Source organism: Falco rusticolus, chromosome 11 (assembly GCF_015220075.1).
Source record: "Falco rusticolus isolate bFalRus1 chromosome 11, bFalRus1.pri, whole genome shotgun sequence".
Lineage (NCBI taxonomy): Eukaryota > Metazoa > Chordata > Aves > Falconiformes > Falconidae > Falco > Falco rusticolus.
Genome location: NC_051197.1, coordinates 11,934,951 through 11,957,796, shown reverse-complemented (window position 1 = coordinate 11,957,796; position 22,846 = coordinate 11,934,951). Strand labels below are relative to the sequence as shown.

General features: G+C 44.9%; 1 protein-coding gene across 4 annotated transcripts in view; it reads right to left on the bottom strand.

The window, feature by feature from the left end:
• Nucleotides 1–22,846, bottom strand: part of ERI3 (ERI1 exoribonuclease family member 3) — a 158,115-nt gene that overhangs the window by 122,930 nt on the left and 12,339 nt on the right. For all 4 annotated transcript variants that reach the window (XM_037403499.1, XM_037403501.1, XM_037403498.1 and 1 more), the window contains exons 3-5: nucleotides 10,480–10,596; nucleotides 4,244–4,303; nucleotides 1,938–2,029 (exon numbers count right to left, since the gene is read on the bottom strand). In XM_037403499.1, coding sequence (XP_037259396.1) covers nucleotides 1,938–2,029; nucleotides 4,244–4,303; nucleotides 10,480–10,596 — 269 coding nt within the window. The remainder of the gene's footprint in view (nucleotides 1–1,937; nucleotides 2,030–4,243; nucleotides 4,304–10,479; nucleotides 10,597–22,846) is intronic.

Sequence of the window (22,846 nt, the reverse complement as noted above, 5' to 3'; positions counted from 1 at the left end):
TCCTCACTCAAGCCTCATTCACTGGCACAGCGCTAATCAGATGTGACGCTACACACTGCAGCACCCAATTGGCGACGGAGCAGCGTGATGTGCTACTCACCAAGCGGCTGCAGCCAGACTCCCACTATCCATGTGGTTGAAAACACGAAATGTATTTTCTGCTTTGCCCTGGAGATGCTTCAGGATTGAATTCTGAAGTTAATGGTTTAAAAAAAAATTTTAAAAGGAAGAGGGAGAAATGAACCACTCGCTGCAACCTCATGGCTAGGAGTGGAGTCTTCTTTTCCAGCTGACTAGTGAGGCACAATCCATGCGAGAGACCACTGCAAATGGTGAATTGAGTCTCTCTGTTCCAGAACTGCATGTCCTGCTGAGCCAGCTCACCCCACAAACCCTACGGCTCACCAGAAATGGGCTCATCTTTACCTCTATTTGCCCACTCTAGAGCTCTGAAGCAAAAAAAAAACCCCAAACTATCCAGAAGGTTGCCCACTCCATACAGACACCAAGTTAGGATGTCATTATCTGGGAATCTTGTTAATCCACTGTGAAAGCGATGGGAAGATGGGCTTTGAGCAAAGATAGCTCTGTTCCTCACAACCATCACCAGAAGCGGTAAACTGGACTCTAAGAACAGCAATACAGGAGTAAAGGACTGAGAAAAGAGAACAGATACGAAACAGAAGTTCAGCACATCCCTGCAGCTGTCTTTGTGCGGGTCCGTAATACAAATTTAAACATGATATGTGAAGAAAAATAAGTCTCACTCTTAATTTGAAGTAGTAACACAGGAATTGGCAATATATACCAGCTCTGGACAGAGCCCCAGCAGAGACCCAGATTTTGACTCAAAAGCTCGCACACCACACCCCTGTCTGCAGCATGGCAAATTTCTCTTCACTAGTGCCTGCGCTGCTGCTTCAGACCTTGTATCTCATGTCTCATTAATCACACCAAGAAGAGGCAAGGAGCTGCCGCTCTACAAAGACTACTCTGCAGGGAAGAACTGGTGCTGACTGCTCCCAGGCTGTATGCAGTTTATTTAGGCTTCCAACTTGGGGAAACCGATGTCACAGTGAAAACCAAGCAACACTACTAACGAGTTGTGGATGTCAGCGTAGCATTGGATGTGTCAAGCCTATGCTTTACCAGTGTGGTAACAACAAGAGTCTTTATCCAGCACTCTGAGGAAATGAAAAGCTCAAGTGAGATTCTACAAATCCAAGTGAATTCAGCACAATATGACACAGATCTGCGAACACCTTACAGATTACAGTAACCTAATTCTTAGACATTTAACTCCATTTTTAAAAATAACATATTCATGCTGGCGGTCTAGCTATTTTCGTAACAAAACACACATACACTGACACTTGCAGATCCCAGTGCAGGACCCCATCTGGTATTCTCCAGATAGTCACCCAGCTGATGAAGGTAACGTTAATGATAAGAACACTGATGAAGCATGCCAGACTTGACTTGTACTCTCTTTCCAAAGACTACGTTGTGATTCACATCCAGTTAGTATGCCAAGATGACAGAGAGAAAGTCTTGCATGAAGAAGTCAGGTAAGGACCATTGCTTGATTTGGATGTACGGAAACAGAGTCCTATGTATGCACTCAGAAATATTTCTGGCTTTGGAGAGTATATTGTATAAAAAAGAAAACATCACAAAGCTCCAGTTCAAACCTTTCTTGAGGTCCTGAAAGGATTAATTTGCTATAGGGAATACCCTAGGCAGTGATCTTGCACTATACCCAGCACCCACCTTTCTTCTTAAAACAACCCTCCATTCCCAACTATGCATGGCAAACAATTTCCCTAAGATACAAAGGCCAGGGACAGTCGGAGGCTTGTAAGGACAAAGACATATGCACTACAGGCAAGCACGGAGCAATAAAGCCCAGAAAAATTTCCCTCCCCTTCCATACTCACATCACTTTCAAATCCCAGTCTCCACAGGTCACAAAAATCGACTTGACGCTGGGATCTAAGAGGCCTTCCTTTGCCATCCACTCGTCAACTCTCTGAAAGAAAGGCAAGAAAAGGGGATGAGTTTTGCAGAGACAGGCCGAGCCACAACAGTTAAACTCAGATAAGCTGCTTGCAATCAAGAGAGAAGAAAATTGTGATCTTATCCACCCTCTCCCTCTCTCTCTTCTTGCCATCTCAACAACAGCACATTTGGACCTTTGAAGATTTCCGATAGGAGACATCAGGCAACCAGAGCAGAGATGATCTTATCAGACACGGCAGCAGCTCTGCTCATGGAAGGATGGAAGCTGTGCAGCGTTAACGGGACTATACAACGGTGCTGTTACCTGGCATTCCTCCTCCACTTTTCCTCTGCCTGTACCAAATGTGCTTACAGTGAGTATAACTCATGCCCCCTCCAGTGAGAAGAAAACACAGGCATCCTGGGATGGCATCCCTCACATGCTCCAATTCGTACAGCTCCAAGGGGATATGGGAGAGAGGGACAAATGGAAGGGCTGGGCACACACAGGCACTGTGCAGCACTAACAAGCAAAGCCATGTGTCCCCATCTTCTCCAGACCCGGTCTCTCTTTTCTCCTTACAGTTCTGAGGAGGTGCTTGTTCAGGGTACAGCGTGGATTTAAAGTGAATCCTGATCAACTTCCCATAGGACAGATGTTCTGGATCCACTTCAGAAACGGGCCACGTTAATCTGCAGGATACACCTCCACCTCAGAGATTAATCAAAAGAAACTAACCTAGACTAAAACTGCATAGACACTTACTCCAGCTAGAACAAGCAAATGCCATGCCTAAAATCTTCCAGAGACAGGTGACAGGCAATCATCTGCTATTATGCAGCCTCACTAGCAGCATTTCCAGTGCTTCAGCAAGTGAAATCCCTCCTCCTTTCCCTCGCTTGACAACTTCCACTCTTGAATAAACTAGCACGTCCCAGAAGCTCCTGACCCGAACCTCATTTTAACCTGGAAACATGCTGCTGTATGAACACCTTCTCAGTCCAATGAATAAAATAAAATCTACAGAAACATTTCCACACTCTAAGAAGCTGGGCAGAAACAGAACGAACCATTTTCTGTGATACTCCAGCAGTGATGTACGTTCACTCACCCAAGCAGAGAGGGCTCTCCCTCCTGGGGAGGCAGGCACAAGCATTCATCTGTACGCTTATGGCCACGCACCACTGCTACGCGCTCTCTGCAGAGCACAAGGGAGAACGGGGGATTTGCATGGATGCAAGATGTCACCTTCGCAGAGCAGTCTTTGGCCTCATGACACTGCCACAGCCTCTCCAGCAGAGGATGGCACTTCTTTCTGTGACTGACTGTACAACAGCCCTCTGGAGTAAAGCTCCCCCCAAAGCAGCGTCCAGCCTCCCAGCCACACTTCTGCCTTCTTTGGGCTGCCGGAATCTTCCACCCAGCCCCACACAAGGATGCCTGGAGCGAGGGACAGCAGCTGTAACCTTTCTAAACTTCCTGATGTGAGCGCCCGTGAAATGCTGTCTCCACGGAGGATTTTAAAGCCTTTAATTTGATTTCCTCAGATAAGCAATTGTTGCAATTATTGTGATTAGGAACAATTAGGTAACACAGCAGTGGAAATCCTGACAGAGACAATGCATCGAACTCCAACCTGCAGCCCAAGTGAGCTCTGCTTGAGGAGGTTTCCTTCACTATCTGACTACCAACAAAAGCTATTGATGGAGAAATACTTCCAAGCTAATTAAGCCCTAAATGCTGTAGGAATTCAACATTAAGCAGATGGCATTATTAGGGCCATATCTGCATTTGCACATCCTCCAGATTAGATTTTAGAGGCATTTTCTTTCTATACTACATGTATTATTGAGCATTTAAATAGGTAGAAAAAATTAATTTAATAAAGTGCTGAGGAAGGGGAAAGAAAATGAAGGCAGAAGCTCCTGGAGCAATGGTCTCAAGCAATATCTTGGTGCTTTAAAACTGGCACAAGCAAGAATCGCCTCTTCTCCTATCTACTGGCAGGAGTTTGGATATCTTGTCAGCACCCTTGACATGAACAGCTGGAGATGACAGATCAATGGTTCAATACTCTCAGCAGCGTGTCACCAACGTGACAGCAAATGTTATTCTAATGAAGCTGTAATCATAGTCAAATTACGCGGTTCGATTCTCAGCAAGGGGAGGGTGCAGGGAAAGAGATGAAGAGGGGCCGACAGGATCAGAGGTCAGAGTTCGAGAACTAAAGGTTACTCTGCTTACCTCAAGCACTTGCTGGAGGCTTGGCTGCCCATCCACCATGCCTTGAATAATCCCAGTCAGCTGAAACGAGAGACAAACAGAAAGCAGGCATCAGAGCAGCACTCAAGAGATCATTAGAGAGGTCTCCTCTCCTGTCCATCTTGCTGCAAGCAAAACATGCTCCTCTGACCCACACGAACATTGCTGAGGAGCCAGCCACAGCAGAGCAACCCTGGCAGCTCCCCAGCTATGCGCAAGGGCACAGCTTCGTCCCAAACAAAGAAATTTAGGGGGGCTCCTACCCACACCACAGAACAGCAAACTCTCAGCAGGGCAGGATCCACTTGGGGAGCAGCGGTGCCCTCTGCTTCACGTACCGGCACGATTCCCAAAACGCTGCCCTTTTTCAACATGCATTTCACTAGTTTTGGTGTTTTCTTGACTTACACAGGCAGCAGTAACTACCAGGGTCTCTGGTCATTCCCCTGCTATCATGGTGAGATCAAAATTGCACAGTTAGATGAACAGAATAGACCACTATTGGTAAGTGAGACCCAGAGCAGACCCAGCCATTCTCCCCTGCACTATGCAGCCAGCACATGTGCTTTCCCATAGTCTACCACAGCATCCTTCTGCATTTCAAAACTGCATTTAAAATTGAATGAAATCTGAAGAAAACCACTTTCTTCCAGAACCCTGGTCTACTCTCATTTTTCAGAAGGTTCTTTAGAATAAGTCCTGCCAACCTAGTAGTCCTACTGACTGCACCCGGACTGCCTGGCTGTTTAAAGCTAGACACACGCATAAAAAGATGCGGTCTCAAGGGCCTCTGCCTGTGTCTGCCCAGGACAGCTTGAGGCACATGGAAAATAGATATTTTTTCTGTCTGCCTTCCAACTGACAAAACTGTCTTTTAACATATTGAATATTGGAGGTCAGTAGCTTGCCATCAATGCACCCAAGTAATTAAAAAAATCATTATTAAAACAAGTGCACACTACAGAATTTCACTTCATATGGCACTTTCCTGAAGCTACACATCTCACACGTTTTCATAAAATAAAGGTCAAACACAGCCTAGGAGCATGCCCTGCTGCCTGCACATGCATCCGAGCCTCCAGCAGCCACAGTGTCCAGTCAAAAGGTGCTGACAGCCCTACCACCACGCAGGAGTTAACTCTTCCACGCAGATCAGCTCAGCCTACTTGTAAAACATGAGCCCTCTCACAAACCACAGGCTCTGCTTTATTAAATGTGTGGCAACTGAAAAGAGCTCAATGGTTTCTACCTCTCCGTTTCTTTGGCTGCTTGGCTTACAGCACTGAACTTGGAGGAAGGGGCGGGGGGGAGGAAAAAAAAAAAAAAGAGATTAAACTCCAATTAAACTGTAATTACATTTAATGAATACCAAATACCTGACTCACTGAATAAGCTATAAGTGGAAAGATTATTTTCTCATAGTGACTTCCATGGAATGGTAATATATACCTTTTAGGGAAAGTATTTTAATTTTAAGAATGCAGAGCTCCTCTAGGTAGTTTTCTCAAGTTCATCAAGCCATCATGAGGTGGAATTTTAAGGAAGTGGAGGGACACAGACACTCTTTTATATTCCAGAAACTGTTTTTATATTAATCTGTATTTTAATTGGGTAACAGCTGCTACCTACAGACTTCCCATACTAGAAAGGCAACTAGATTTGAGAGATTAACACACAGCTCCTAAAAGCAATTTTTAATGCTCACTGGCTTGTTTTTTGCTTTTCTTTCCATGCATTCACCTGGCAGAGGTGAAGAGCTCAGACAGCAGCTCAAACCAAACCTCTGAAAGCTGAATTTTTGGAGAAAGATCATAGAATAGTTTGGGTTAGAAGGGATCCTTAAAGGTCATCCAGTCATCCAATCCAACCCCCTGCAATGAGCAGGGACATCTTCAACTAGATCAGGTTGCTCAGAGCCCTGTCCAACCTGACCTTGAATGTTTCCAGCGATGGGGCATTTATCAGCTCTCTGGGCAATCTGCTCCAGTGTTTCACTGCCCTCATTGTAAATAATTTCTTCCTTACATTTAGTCTGAATCCACTCTCTTTTAGTTTAAAATCATTATCCCTTGTCCTGTTGCAACAGGTCCTACTAAAAAGTCTGTCCCCATCTTCCTTATAAGCCCCCTTTAAGCACTGAAAGGCCACTGTAAGGTCTCCCTGGAGCTTTCTCTTCTCCAGGCTGAACAACCCCAACTCTCAGCTTTTCCTCATAGGAGAGGTGCTCCAGCCCTATGATTGTTTTTGTGGCCCTCTCTAGACCCGCTGCAACAGGTCCATGTCTTTTCTGTACGAAGAACAACCTGCAACTTTTCGGTACCATGGCCTGCACTGATGTAAATGGCTTCTACCACTCTGGGCACGTTCAGGACTGCGTCTGTTCAATGCCGCACCCCTGATGGCCATGGGGGGACAGGGTGAAATGGCCTCATCCAGACATTTCCCACCAGGAGGAGGGAGGGATGGGAAGGCAGATGCAGAGGTCCCGCCAAAGAGTCACTGCTTGATCTTGCCCAAGACTTCTCCACTCCTTCCCTGCCAGGCCCAGCAAAGTACCAACTTACCCGTACAAGAATACACTGTCAAGCACACATATACACAAGATTCATGCTGCAGAAATCGCACACATGAACACAAAGGGATATACCTGCTCCACGAGTAAATTTCAATACAGGTCAGAGAGCGCTCAAAAGGGATGAGGTTTGTACTCTCTCACCCTTTCTGATCCTTTCTATTATCAGTTACATCCATCTGTAACATCCAGCCTAGCGCATTGGATCTCTGCAGCGTTATCTGGTCTTGCAGCTTTGATAAAGTACAAAAACATAAAACTGCACAATTGTAAAGTTTCACTGGTGATCCCAAGAAGCACATGGTACTTGGGAACATAAACAAGTTATAAGGCATTTATCTTTTTGTAGTTTTATTGTCTGTTCCTTCAGGAAAAAAAAATCAATAAAAATTAATCATAAAAAGAGAGCAAAGTACCATGAAAAAGCCTGTACAAGCACCTTGTGTGTGGAGGCAACCTTTCACTTAAGCTCCTGGCACCAACTTTCTTGAGCATCAGACAAACCACTTGCTTCTTCCAAAAGGGCACGATGAGCTTTATATACCTAATAATAGCTTTTAGCCACTAGCAGTTTCCAACTACTCTGTCTAAACACTGAGCACCCCCTAATCATAATCAAGTCTCATGACCTGTTGTTCTACAGAAACAGGTCAAGAGGAGGACCAGATGAGGGCTACAGAGCAAGCCAGCACTGGAAGATGTGCTCTTGGCCATTGGTGTGGGGAGGCAGAAGAACCTCCTGTTGCCAGGAGAAAGCACAGACACACCAAAAGCTAAGCAAAGGGATGTCCTGAGGGTGACCATGAGCTCTGCACCCTTGCAGACACCCTTCCTGTGCTGTGCTGTCTTCTTCAAGAAGGAAGAGGGATGTGAGAGGTACTCTAGACCCAAGGAGTAATGTTGAACAACTCCTGTAATCCCACACACAGTCTACACCAAGCAGTCCTATTGCTTCCTGGCAAAGGCAGCGACCAGGGGGGAAGAGAGGAAAGCAGCAGCAGAGCAGACAGGCTCCCGTGTAATGTCAACACCACTGCTTTTCCTACAGAGTTTATCTGGGAAACCATCGTATTTCTACTCCAAGACAGTTTGCTGATTACCTAAGCACTTGTCTCTGGTGTACAATCTGATAATCAGGCCTGGTCTTTCTTTGTAGACAAAGAGGCCAATAAATCTCACCCTTTGTAAGTAGAGGTGCCTAGACAAAACCCTTTAGTGGCATTTAGAAAAATGGGTATTTTTCAGAAAACATAAAACAGCTGAAAGTCGATGGCAAGCAGAAGCTGCACAGGCAGCAGCTCCACAGGAGCTGGACACACGGCACGTCCTGGCTCTGTCCCCAGGGTCTCAGGGGAACCTACACTAGCAGCATGGGGCTGACCCCTGTGCCTGCCTAGCAGGAGCCACCAACCCCACAGGTCATACTACATGACTGCTACAGACTCCACAAAAAGGCACATGCAAAAACAAAAGGGTATTTTTGCAACTTAGTAAGGTCCTCAGTACAACCAGCTCACCTGTGGCTCTTAGGGCAGGGTTTCAAAGTCTGCCCCAAATATGAGGCCCAGGGACAAGCCCAGTGACACCTCCAGCACGATCCCACTCCCTGGACCTCATGGCAGCCCCTGCAACACACAGGGAGATGACCAAGCCAGGAAGGACAGGGGCCATGCCGGTGGCTTCCAGGCTAGGATTAAAACCAGCTCCCTAACTCACACTTGCTAATAACAAAGAAGTTGCCAAACCTGCTGAGTCAGACCATTTTTGCTACCAATACACACAGGTAAGGGTTCTGCAATCATTTTGCCTGCTGGCCTCCTTACTGCTCATTTTTATCCAGCCCTGGACACAAGACACCAGAACAAGGTCAGCAGCAGAGTCTGCAGCACAACACTGCAGCTGGGACACACATGCCCATCCTGGGGACTCCTACAAATGCACAGCTGGCATACACTGCTCCAGGCTCCTGTGAGCGAGAGAAGAGAGAAACCGGCACAACGATGTGGGAGCACTACATGGGCTGAATGTCTCAGTCACAAGCTTGGCATCCAGTGAATGTCTCAATGCACAGGCTGGAGGCTCCATTCAGCTCAGACAGCCACACCAAGCAAGTCATGCAACCTTTAGCAGCTGGGGGAAGGATGCAACAGAGCAATTTCCATAAAATTGAATTTTGGTGGGAGTTAATGAGTGAGATGACTTCTATCTAGAATTTAGAGGACATGCAAAACAAACATTTTGGGCTATACTCTAGAAGATGATGTTACTTTTAGCAAAGATCAGATGCAAGCTGTGAGATTTATCACATTTGTACAAGCATATGTCCAGCAAGCCTCATGGGGATAAGGACAGCCAAAGTAGTTGTCCAGCCTTCTAGCATTAAGGTTGCAAACTCGTTTCCATTATAATCCTCTGTTTTCACACATTTATAGCTTTCTGAAATCCTCTCTCCTGGGAACAATGTTTTTCGTGCTTAGTATTTTTTTTTTAAGTTTAAATAAAATACCTTCAGATGGTTTTTAGTTACAAGAGAATAAAAAAAAAAAGTATTTGTTTTTACAATGTGGAAATATGGAATGGGCTGGTTGGTCCTGGAGAGGACTCCACCTAACACAGAGTCATTTTTCATCAAGTTAGTACACATGGGACAAGCACTACAAGGGCTTAAACCTGCAGCCATGGAGGTCAGAGAAAACACACCATTAGTGTCAATGATCCCAAGTCAGATGGGGACTGAATGAAGAACTTGGATACCCTGATTCCCACAGTCAGTGCTTTAGTCGCTGAGCTGGCCAACATCAAACCAGTGACAGGAAAAAAAGCCCAAAGCAAACGGAACTTAAACTTTGTTTTGATGGTTACAGCAGGGAAGATGAATAGGCTTGCAGAAACAGTCAACTTTTTGTGCTGAACGAAATGAAAAAAACAAAAAGCCCACCTCACCCCACAAACCCAGCCCCGGCCCCCTATTCCTTTGAACCCTCATGGATCACATTTACTACCTTCATCCTCTCATCTGTATCTGGGGAAAGGTGGCCGCAGCTCCAGAGCAGCTGTCCTTGGCAGTGAGAGTAACCAGGTAACAAGAGGCCACTTCTCCAGCAATCATTTCAAGTGCCCCACAAGCACAACATCAAAAGAAAGTCTCAACAATACAGACATGTGTTATCCTACCACGCTAGCGGGACTCATCAAATCCCAACAGCCAGGCCCACTGGAGAGCCACTTAGAACCTCTGAACTATACAGTCATACAACACTTTCTTCCCCTGGACCATGCTCTCTTTGACCTTCCCCACCAAACAGCAGCACAGCAAAATCATGAAGAGCTCTCAGAGAAGCTACAGGATTTTGAGCCTCAGCTAACATGAGTGCTTTTATTTTGTGGTCACCCCATTAGATGTTCATGAATTGTAAATACAACTATCTTAGTTAGCAGATCATAGCTAGAGTTATTTATGAATCAAAACTGAGGTCTTTACATGCTACTGCAATGACAAAAAATGATTCTCCTTGTCTTTCATTCGAGGCTGGCATGATACACCACCTTGTAGATGCACCATGAAGAGGCAACCCCAACCCCTGGTGCAACGGAAACCTGCTTCCCAGGGAGACTCTTGGAGCACCAGGGAACCTTTGCACTTTACCTCTGTACAGAAGGGCGTAAGCTGGGGATGCACCACAGGCTGAACATACATGTGAAAGGTGGATTCGATCTCCATCGTCCTGCCATTCAGCTTCAGTATAGGGAACTCGATGATTTCCTGAATAGGGCAAAAAGAAAAGCAGCTGTTCATTTAAAACAAACAAAAAATGAAGGTGGAAATGATCCTGGCTAGCAAGCTGGCTGTAAAAAGAGGGGCCTGACAGTCCCAAATGAAAACAAGCCCAACACAAAGCTCTGCAATACAAGTGGGAAAGTGGTGCTGAAGCACAGAGCGCATCCAACGCCGTGAGCGCAGAGGACAGTACTGATGCTCATCGCAGATGGCTTGATCAGCAAGGAGGTCTCTGTGCTCATCACTGCAACTGCATACATCGTTGCCTAAGCTGAACCTAACGAAGACAGCCTAGCACCACTTGCATGCCTTACCCAGGGAACATGGAGATGTACTTGCAATGAGCTCGCATCTGTTTAGCAAGGACATCACAGGGGCTCTGCCCTCCCGAAGACCAGTCCCATCCTCTCCACCTTGTCATCCTTTTGGGGGACACCACCAGGCAGACAAAAGAAGCTACTGCATGAAGCACCTCCTCCCCAGGAGAGGCTGAGGGGCACTGCTCTCCTCCCACAGAGTGAGCCGAGGAGCTGGAAGCAACCTCCAAATCCACCCCTACAGGATACAGCTCAGCAGCAAGCCCCGCTTCATTTTCCTCTTGTGTAGCCAATTTATGCTGATAGGGATATAAAAACGTTCCTTCATCAGAAGAATGTTCAATTATTTGAATAATCAGCAATCAAAAATTTACATGGATCTGTTAATAAAAAGTTTAAACAAATCCAGTTGCGATGGATTTCTCAATTATTAAAAAATATACATGAAATTAAAAAAGCCGACCACTGAATAAAAGCGATAAAATCCTTTGTGTTCACCCCCCTCCTTCTCCACTCCCTTTCCTCCTTCCAGTTTAATGTAAGAGAAGTGACAATTTGTTTGGTGTCTTTAAAGAATAATTTGTCTATGTTATTTAATAGAGATCCATGGCACCAAGGTTCTGGAGTGCAAATGAGCCTGCTGAGTGATATCCATGCAACAAGCCTCTCAAATCACTTCTGGAGAGAAACAGAGAGAGGGAGAGAGAATAAAAAAAATATTGCTTTTTAATATTCAAAAACAGTTTGCAAAATTTAATCAAAGCAGAGCAAAAGCTAACATTTTTACCACTTTGACATTTTTATTAGCGCTTTCATAAATTTTTAAAACATGAATGGAATTAGTTTAACAACAAAAAAAACTGCCTGAAAACATCTGGAAGAGACAAATAAGAAATAATAAAAAATAAAATAAAAAAAATCCAACTCCTGTGAGTAAAATTAGCATGTGGAAAACGCAGCCGCTGCAGAGGAACTAACAGTTTTTGGACCCTGACTGCAACCCTCATGACCCACAGGCGGAAATTATCGTGAGGTCATACATATGAGTTGATGACATCACCACCCTGGCAGGCAGAGGGAGGGCAAGGAGGTGGGTGGGTAAAAGGAAAAAAACAAATAATTTAAATAGCCAGGAGAAACACCCAATTTCCATGGTGGACAGAGCCCATGGCTGCAGCAGAGCAGCTCCCCAGAGCAGCAAGCAGACAGCCCAGACCAGGGCACGTGGGGAGCACATGCTGCTAAGATGGAAAGTCAGAAAAAAAAATTAAAATAAAATAAAATGTTAACAGTCCTGAGGTGCCCAGGTGTAGACACTGAGCAGGCAAGCTGCTGAGGATGCAGGGCTTAACCATTTCCCCATGGTCGGCTGTGCCACACTCTGTGCGTGCCGTGCAGACTAAGGCAGAGCAGAGGGGTGGGCGCATCCTTGCCCATGGCCGTACCACCCCATCAGGAGTCACCAAGTTTCCCCAGCAAAGAGAAGAAACCTGACTGATGGGCTGGAAGGGGAGGATGACAAGAGGCAAAACACCTGAGCATCACCCATATTGCCTGTTGTGCTGCAGCCAAACTCACCAGCTTCAGCTACCCAGAAGGCCTCGTGGAAACACAAGAAACTCAATCAGAGTAAGAAACGCTGGACACAGCTGAGCCACCCTACCAAAGAGCTACCACGGACAGACTCTGAAAGCAGCACATTTTTGTTCAGAAGACAGACTGCAAAGTTTGAAGCCAATGGACAGGACGTCGTAACAGAGCCAGGCTTAATCTCAGGATAACACCACCACATCCTCCAGACTCGCTGGGGTGGTTCATTGCCCCTTAGGTCTGCGTCCCACCCAGGGGGTGACCATGGAAGTGAGCAAGCCCACGGCAGGGCAAGAGGAGCGTTCCCCCTCCCGGAGAGGGCCAAGCACCGGCTGGATTTCACAGCAGCACCGCATTGCAATGCCAAGATCAGTCCTGAGGGACCAGAAACATCCTCAGGGGCCTTCAAGTGGCTGGATGCAAAGCGAGACTGAAAGACAGCCCTGCCGCTGATCTGATACACAAAGGCGTCACTCGCCTTGCAGAACCAACGGCAAAAAGCACTTCCAGGAGGGTTGGATTAAGACAGACGGAGGAAATAAAAAGCCGTACTAAAAAAATGTGGAAAATTTAACAATATCCAGAATTACTGCAGGCCTGTGGGAAGCATGCGGCCAGGAGCCGGGGTGAAACCCCAGGAGCAACTTGAGCGTCTTGGGAGAAAGTGCAGCAACTCTTTTGGGCTAATTTGGTCAGTTTTTGAGGCAAGTGGTAAAGAACCTTTCCCAGAAGGCTGTTTATCTGCACGCTTCCTATAGTGGAGATTTTTCCAGTCTCTGGCAGTGTTTGCTCTACTGGTATCTAAGGCAACAGATACCAGCCCCATGAAATCAGCCCCACTCCCCACTAACGACGTTAGCCAGTCCTGCAATGAAATTTAACCTGTGACACTGCTGTACTTTTCATTTAAACTTTCATTTGGAGAGAAGCAGTGTTTGGAGACCCTGCAGTTTGTCCTGCTAATAAAGACAAGTGTTGGGACCTTTAAAGGTGCCATTCATCTTTTGCCTTTATTAAATTCAATTTTCTTAAGCCCATGATACATCATGAAATTAAGAGTTGACATTCCTGCAGAAACAAAAATATCTATCAAACACAAACAGAAAGGGGAGGGGGGAGGCCTCTATTACCAAGAATTTATGGCTTAAAGTTGATCTGTTTCCACTTTTTTCTCTCTCCGTTTTTTTTTTACAAGCATATGGTTTGTTTTAGATATCCAAAATGTTATTACAGATCTAGAATTTCACTAGTAATTATTATGAAATGGTGAGCACTTAGACACACACACACAACCTCCCAACAGACCGTGATGCAGGAAAGCAGCCGGGTGCTCTCTCACGTTTCACAGCAGCCCGGTGAGCTCAACATGCCCAGCTCCATCCCCACCATCAAGGGCCGCCGCTGCTTCTTCCCAGGTAGGAAAGGTGGAAGAGAGCGACACAAGGGAATTAAAAGGAGAGGTTCACCGACACTTCCTTCCTTTTATCAGTGTCTGATCATCCATAGGCGTTACCTTGACATCCTCACCCGTTTCCACTTCCAGCTTCGGCAGTGATTTGTGCCAGGAACATCTGGGGCTTCTAAGTCTTATTTTTCTTCCCCTCCCCCCACAGCTTTTCCTTATAGCACAACCAGAAGTTATGGATGTACCAAAATAATGCTGAGGGTGTCCAGGGGCTGCAAATAGCCGCAAGCTACCAGAAGAACAAATGTACCCATTTGAATTTTGCGAGCACTGCAATTAGGTATTTTATTTAGCACTGCAAAGTAACTTGAAAGGAAATCCAGGATTCAAACCACCACCAATAAGCAAGCAGCTTTTTATTTTCCTTTCATTGTCATGAAAAGTTGAACATGTTTTCTGTTGAGAAATTCTGCACGCAGCTCCCAATTACAGGCATTTGCATTTATATTGTTGGAACACAGAGCTTCTAAAATCAATATTAACACGCTTAAAGAAAAAGACATCGGCACCCTGTCCCTCCCCTCAGCTGCGCCCCCAAACACAGCAACAATAGGAACCTACAGAGCCCGAGGCTTACGCATACCCATTACCTGGTCCACTCTTCTTACAACAATCTTGCATTTATGATTTTATAGTACTTTAAGCAGATTATGTTACAGCTTGCTCTGAATCTCTACCTTAAAAAAAGTCACACCTCCCCACCAAAAAAAAAAAAAAAAAAAAAGAGGCCCCAGGTGGAAGCCTCCCATGCGACCTGGCTGTCCCAGGCTGGTGGGCTGAACAGCAGCAGGAGACTGCAGGGTACCTGCAGAATGGCTAGGGACTTCTTTTTAAGAAGGATTTGAAAAATTCATAAGGGCATGTGAAAGCAGTGCTATAAACCCATTCTTTCCTTACCCAACTGTCTAGATGAAACTCCCCTCCCTTTAACACTGGAGCAGGGATACACAAATTCAACTGTCTTGATCTTCTTGCTAATAAAAGAAATGAACAAGTACACACGTATACTCGCTAAATAATTTCCTGTAATGGATAGACCTCTGGAGTTCGGAGAAGAAAGTACCTGAAGTTACACTAATTCCTGAAGAGTAATCTTTTTGCTTATCCTTTTGGATCTGGGGAGCATTAACATAATTAGATGAAAAGAATAAAGTGCCCAGCAAGAACTTCCCAGCTCTCAAAACCTTTTAGTCCAGAAGCCCATGTATGAAGTGGCCAGGGCACACTTCAGGACACTGAGTTATATATTTGAGGAGGACCACGTGGCCTATTCCGTTCAAAAACTACCAGAGAAGAATTTATCCCTTATTCCCACCCCCATGTGAAGAAGTTTAATAAACACAAGAATAAAAGATGCCCATAAAGATCAGAGCTGACTGTTCAAAACGCAATAAAAACAAGCAGAGGCTGTTGAGAGAAAGGCATTTTTTTCTGATAAGGAAAAGCATAAAACTTCCTACCAAAACACCCCTTTACACCTTCAAAAATGGTAAGGGCAGAAGAGGCATGGGAGTCTCCATGGAGGGACACAGCCTCAGCACCAGCTTACTTTTTTCAGGGATGCTTTTTTTCCCCTCCTCTTTAAAGAGAAAAAAAAAGTCATTTTATGCACAAGGAGCTTATTTCTTAAACAAACACTCGTGTTTTTGATTTACACCACGGGCTGCTCCTAAATAATTTATGGCGGGTTAAATTTATTGCACAGCCCTGGCCGGCTGCAAATTCGAATTGCCAAATAATTAGATTTTAGGGCAATGCTTATAAATTATCCGCCGATTTGTCCGGACTTGTTTGTCAGTTGCTTTGTGCTTCGGGTCATCTTTGGCATTTCGCTGTTTGTGTTTTAATTGCTGATTTACACTTTGACAGATGAGAGTTGATGCCTCCAAGATCGGGGAGGGGGCAGGGGGTTGAAGAGCATGAGGAATCAGAGCTTTTAAAGCCTTGTGATTTTCCTTTTTTTTCCAAGGCAATTAAAATCGAAAGGGGACATAGTAAGGACAGCACTAGCCTAACAGATCTGCCTCCCCAGTTTCCATTCTCTGCCTTAATTACTATTTTAACTAAAGCCATTTCCAAGTGAACAGCCTTGCACTGGCCCTCAGGGGCAGTAACCAACATGACCTCATAGGTCTTTTCCCCACTTCTAAATTTTTATCAAACTAACCAAAACAAGTACCATGAAGGCAACACCTCTGTAGTGGGGAACAGCAGGACTTCTGCTGAATCAGGGCTACGCTGACTTTCTGAAGGATGCCTACTTGCACACATGACAGAGTCTCTCAGCGTCTCTGTCCTGGGTAAGTTACTCTGTGCACTCATTAACCTGTCAAAAGGTCTTCGGGAAGCCGCTGACCCCCAAATTTCTTTTCCATCACTATCTAGCTTAACATACACATATGCATATACCCAACAATTTAACACATTTAAACAACTGTTACATCCTAGGAAAGCACGAATACACATAAAAATCAAAACACCAGAGAACTGGCAGGAATATGGAAAGATCATGCAACACTGAAATACAACAATGTGAAGACAAATTCTGCTGCCCAGTCATTAAATTTCCAAGGTTTCTCCCTCTCCCTGCTCTTCAGTGAATCTCACTGCCTACCCCCAACACCCAGCCCAATGCCAAAGGCTGGACTTCCTCCAGGATAAATGCAGAGTTGCATTTTGGGTTCTGCATTGGCATCGAACCCGGCTCCTGTTTGCAGGTGCTTCCTTACAGCTGTGAGGGTGAGGGACCATTTCTCTCTCTTTAACAGAAGCTGAAATACCCATCTAATCACATGCCTCCAGGAGCTTGAGCGTTAAGAGACATCTATAGTCCATGCACCTGCTTAAGGGCAGCATCACCCCTCCTAAATAATTTCTGACTTCGTCTAGGCTGTTTTTACCAACTCCAATAACAGAGACTCACATATTCCCCAGGCACTCCATCCTCCTGTTTCAAGGCCAACAGCATCCTGGCTTGTATCTGAACCAGTGTGGCCAGCAGGACTAGGGCAGGGATTGTCCCCCTGTACTCGGCACTGGTGAGGCTGCACCTCGAATACTGTGTTCAGTTTTGGGGGGCCCCTCACTGCAAGAAGGACCCCGAGGTGCTGGAGCGTATCCAGAGAAGGGCAACAAAGCTGGTGAAGGGTCTAGAGCACAAGTCTTCTGAGGAGCAGCTCAGGGAACTGGGGTTGTTTAGTTTGGAGAGGAGGAGACTCAGGGGAGACCTTATCGCTCTCTACAGCTCCCTGAAAGGAGGCTGTAGGCACGTGGGGGTCAGTCTCTTCTCTCAGATAACAAGTGACAGGACAAGAGGAAACAGCCTCAAGTTATACCGGGGAGGTTTAGATTAGATATTAGGAAAAAATTTTTCACTGAAAAGGTGGTCAAGCATTGCAATAGGCTGCCCAAGGGAGGTGGTGGAATCACCATCCCTGGAGGTGTTTTAAAAAATGCACAGATGTGGTGCATAGGGACATGGCTTAGTGATGGACTGGGCAGTCCTGGGTTAACGGTTGGACTTTATGATCTCCAAGGTGTTTTCCAACCTAAATGATTCTACGATTAGTCTTATCATTAGAAAGTTCTTTCTAATGTCTAATCAGAATTTTCCCTGGTACTGTTTAAATGCATGACTGCTCTTCCTATACACAGCAAACAGGTCATAACATTGGCTTTCTCATTTTTGCAACAGAAGACCTCATCATACATACCCCTCTTGTCACTGCACTGAACACAACCCCGATGCCATCCAGCCTGCGCTCACCGCTGTGTTTTGCGGACCTCTGGTCATACTCGCTGCTTCTCTTTTGCACCCTCTTGAAATACGGCATCCAAAATGAAGCGCTTCCTCAGCCGAGGTCCCTTCTTACAATGACAGGAAAAGGAGGATCCACGTCTCACAAATGACATTTTCCCCCTAAACTTATCACTGTGGTCTTTAGGACTTCTTTCATATCTGCCATTGTACCTGCCATCTCAACAGCTGGCTCACAACCCTTGTCCTGCCATCCCAAACAAAACTTTTGGTAGTCATTTGCTCAAAGCAATCAGCATCACCTCACTTTGCCAAAACCCACAAAGCTATTTTATTCTTTCCAGCAGCACCCAGACATAGAGAATAAGGCAGAACTTCCCTCCTCTTTCCACACCTGGGATGAGAAATACAGAGCAACAGACATCAACACTTCAACTTGTTTCTTCAAGTACTACTGACATACATTTAACTACCCAGAAAATCTCCACCAACACAGCCAATAACAATTTAAGCTTAACAGTTCGGGGGAAGTTTAGTACTCAAACCAGGTTGAAAACAGCACACACACATATCCAAATATTACCTTTCCATTGCAAGATGACAACTTTATGTATGTACTATATATATACACACTATACCCTTTTTCATGTTCGCTCCTTTCTACCACAGGCAACCAGCATGTGCAGTCCAGGTTGCAGAATTATCAGATCATTTCAAGACTCAAACTCTTCAACCTGATACTGAGCAGCACAAATAATCCATGTTCCCAGCAACACTAAAACATCTGGGATGGCTAGAAAGGGCACAGCAGTGCATGTAAATGAACACCCATGGTCTTACAGACATCACAGCTACCTGCTGGTGACAGCACATTTCTGCCTGGCAGAGAGAAACTAAATAACATAATGAAAAACTATTTTGCCAGCTAACAAGTGCACAGACCAACAAAGACAACACAAGGACGGCTGCACAGCCAGCTTGGCACTAAAGGGAAGAAAACCACAGGAGTTAGGCATGTCCTGTGACCTTCTAACCCAAAGAGCTGAGCTGCACTTTATCAGGAAGGTTCTGTACAAAACTAAAAGACCACCTTAATGCAGCGAAGACCATTCCCCAGGAACCACAGCAGCCTGAAACACAGTCTGCCTGTGCAGCACTAGACAGATGGCACACAACTGAAGAACACTGCCCAGTTTGAAAACATCACGCTAGGAGGGATGCAAAATACCCACCCTGCCTCAGAGGCTGCGGAAGAGCAGCAGGCATACACGGACCATCAGTGACCGTACACATGGCAGGGCAAGCACACAAGCGTACAAACCTGTGGCACCCATTCCCTTCACTTCAAAAATGCACGTGGCGTGAATATTTCCAGCAGCACACGTTACCCTCATCAGCAGTTTTTACAGAGAGGCAAACAAACCTTTAAACACAATACAGCGGACTTGCACATTCCTCAGCTAGCCTGGATCTTTCCTTTCAGGGTGACTGCTGCTCAACTACTTTCTGCTGTAACAACAAGTCTACTTAACTTTGCAACTTGTCACCTAAAGGATGTGTAATGTTTGCACAGCTAAGGATACAGTGTTCAAACAGCACAGGTGGGGAATTGCACGCCGGGATGCATAACTGATGTGGGGTCTCTGCACGCTGCGAGGGAAAGGGCAACATGACTGATTGCTTTAAAGTAGTCATCTCATCGGCCTGTCAATAACCAGACGAAAGCTAAGCAGGTTGGGTCAGGTTAGGACTGCAGCAATTGGCCACCTGAGTGCCTTGGTATTTTAGGCTTGTTGCTATAATAATGCAGGGTTTATATCTTTAAATAAGAAATTGCTTTGAGTTTTTTTTCATTCATCAGATGTCTTGCCTGGTGGTCTCGTGGTTGTACTTGCCAGGAGATTTGGGTTCAGTAACTGTTCATGCTCTCTAGCTCATCAGGTTTTAAATAAATACAGCTAATTCTGTTGCCTGAAGCCATAACCCACCCTGTCAGATTCACATGGGTCACAGCAAGGTTGTCCCCACTTACTGGGAGAATGAGGGAGGTTCCAAGGCAAAATGACTGCCGCAGAGAATGCAGCTTTTGAGGGTTACACCGCACCTGGTGTCTCAGACCCTGTAGAAGCCTCTCTGAAACCCTAGTCTTCTCTCTACATCCTTTAAAATACAGACATTATTCTCCATATTGGTCAAAATAAGATTTCACAACAGTCCAAGAGAATTGCAATGAAGCACATGACATACAGAAAATACGATTAAAAAAGAATGACATCTAACTTCAGATGCACCTCATAGGATGTTGGGCTATGGATATTCATGCACCCTTCATGAAATTTTTAACTTAGAGGAACTGGCAACAAAGACTCAAAAAGTTTTTTCGAAAGATTGTTCAAAAAATGAACGTGAACAGAAAAACCCATCTGAAACAGCTTTCATATGAACTATTTCCTGGCACTCTAGAAACATAAAGCATTCTGACATAAGAACAATGGGATAACAACAGCCATAATTAGCAAAGAGATGATAAATATATATATAAAGTTTTTCTTACTTTTATTAAAAAAGACCTTAAGTCACTGTTAAGCGCATTTTTAATGGCATTCCTCTAGAAACAACATTGAAAGGATCTGAATTGAGAACTAGGCATTTAAAACTACACACAAGCCTAAACTGCATGAAGACAGGTAATTGCAGATTAATATTCCACTGTAATACTTATGCACACGAGTGCCACGTTAAAGTTGCCATGGGAAACAAGCCTGAATTTCTTCACTTTTCAGCAATTCACAATCATCCTTAATAAAGGTTTTGGCAGGTGATTTCTAATGCACTGAGCTTAACAGCCACACACAAACCATGCAAGAAGAAAGCTGCTACATGGGGATGTCCAGATAGAATAGGCAGACACAGGCACATCTCCATTATCTGCCTCTGGGTAGGACTGTGACAATCTGTTAGCGTGTGAGCCACCTTCTACATTCCCGTCCTGGCCCTCAGCTAGGATTGCCTCGACGCAGGCTCCACAGAGCACTGCTTAAAAAGCATGCAGTAGATACCATGCAGCCTGCTTCCCAGCAGACCAACAGTCACTCCAGAATCTCCTTCTGCAGCACGTTTGTGATCTCAGGGATATATTCCTCCTAGAAAGTCCTCTGAGCCTTGGCTACAGCTCCCAAGGTGGCTTGCCTATCCCCTATCTACTCACCCTGAACAGGGAGCTTGGAATGGACTGCAATGCACATCTGTTGCTACAGCCTAAATTTGGTGGAAATCAACATCCATTCCCATTACAAAGCCAGTCTATAAATCACAGCATCTCAGGAGCAGAGACACATCGTGGCCATGGGAACAAGACCACAGGTAGCGTGGTATGGGCGGTGGAGAGGCAGAGATCATTGCAGTCACTCCAGCTGCACCTGTCCGCGACTGCAAGCCAGAACTGCAAGACGGATAGACAGGGGAAAATGCTTTTAATGCTCTTTTATACTAGCACTCAAGGAAACACAGCCTGAACCCAATTTAACCGTGTCCTACATTTGTACTTAATAATATCTCACAGAAAGACTGGCTCCCATTTGTTAATACGCTTTTGCCAATCAGGAACCGTACCGTCATCATCCGCATTTGTTTGTACGCTTAAAAATAAATTAGTAACTGAACATATGCTTATTCATAGTCTCATTGTTTATGGTTTTGTATTGCAATGGTGAGTGATGTTCTGTATTTATTAGCGTGTCCAGTTTCATTTGACAGCAACTGCAATGAAAAAATTCCCCCAAAATAACAATCAAAATGCATGCTAAAGAAACTTGAAATATCTAGAATCCATTGAAGAAAAATATCAAGACAGTTTTGTATTTAAAATGCACTGCTTAAGAGAACAAGGGAAGTATTGTCTGTAAACAATTTATTCTTCTGCCTCTGGTCACAACCTCCTTCAGCAATCAAAAGATTTGAACATTTCATACCTTCCTCTTACAGAGAGTTTGGAAGAGGCAAATTTCTAATTCCCAACTGATTATGAAATTTGAATGAAAGTGAGACACTGAAGTCACGTACCTGAAAAAACTGACATGAAAAAAAGCAACTTCATCATTACCAAAAGCTAATTTAGCCACTTAGCAACACCTAGGTCCAGCTCCTTCTGCCAGGTCAGGGGTCTGATACTCTTTGACACCTCCTCCAGGCAGCAGACATACAAAGCTTGAATTTTATTTCATTTTCATTTAAGTGGCTTTAATAGATTACAGTAGAGATTAACATCCTAAACAGAAGCCCAATTTCAAATTCAGTTTTGAACAGATCTGATTTCTACCTTCAGGCTTTTTACGTTTTTTAAAAAATCATTCCTTTTCATCCACTCTGCTGAAGTTGAAGGCACGACGCTTGGATAGCTGACCGAAAGAGGCCCACCCACTCACTGCATTAATAAAATAAGGTTACAGGTAGCCACGGATCTGAGTCTGGGGAGCTCCTTAACACAGACACTGAAAGCACTGACCACCATAAACACTGGTGTATACAAGGACAAAAGAGCGAGACTCCCACTTATTAATGCATCTACTCTTGTGTAACTACTAAAGCACCATATGTACCTGGCTCTACAGGCTGACAGCATATAAAAGCAGCAGGTACTTATAAACTCTTAGTAGACAGTAAAGGAAAAAAAAAGTCAGAGCTGAAAAATTAAGCACGCTACCACCATCATGGTCTGAGGTCCACTGATCTCCGCAGAACGACAGCTCCCACCTGACCGCACTAGGCTTTGGATCAAGCTCCAAATACACAAGGTAAGCTTTACAGAGATGCGAGGGGCCAGCCATAAACATCCCTTACTGCCAACCCCTACTGACCTTTGGCTGGCTAAAGCACTACACGACACAGACTGTACCTCTATTCTTTCAGGTTTTCCCATCTATCCATCCAGGGCAGTGCAGTTAAATCCCCACACACACCTACTTTTCTCTCTGGGATGGTCTCATCATTCATAAATATGTCCAAAAAACACATAAAGCTAAGCTGTTTCTTTGTGCATATAAACATGCATTTTGATTTAGAGGCATATCTGTTGAAAGCCATCAGAAGTCAGAACTGCAAGGACTC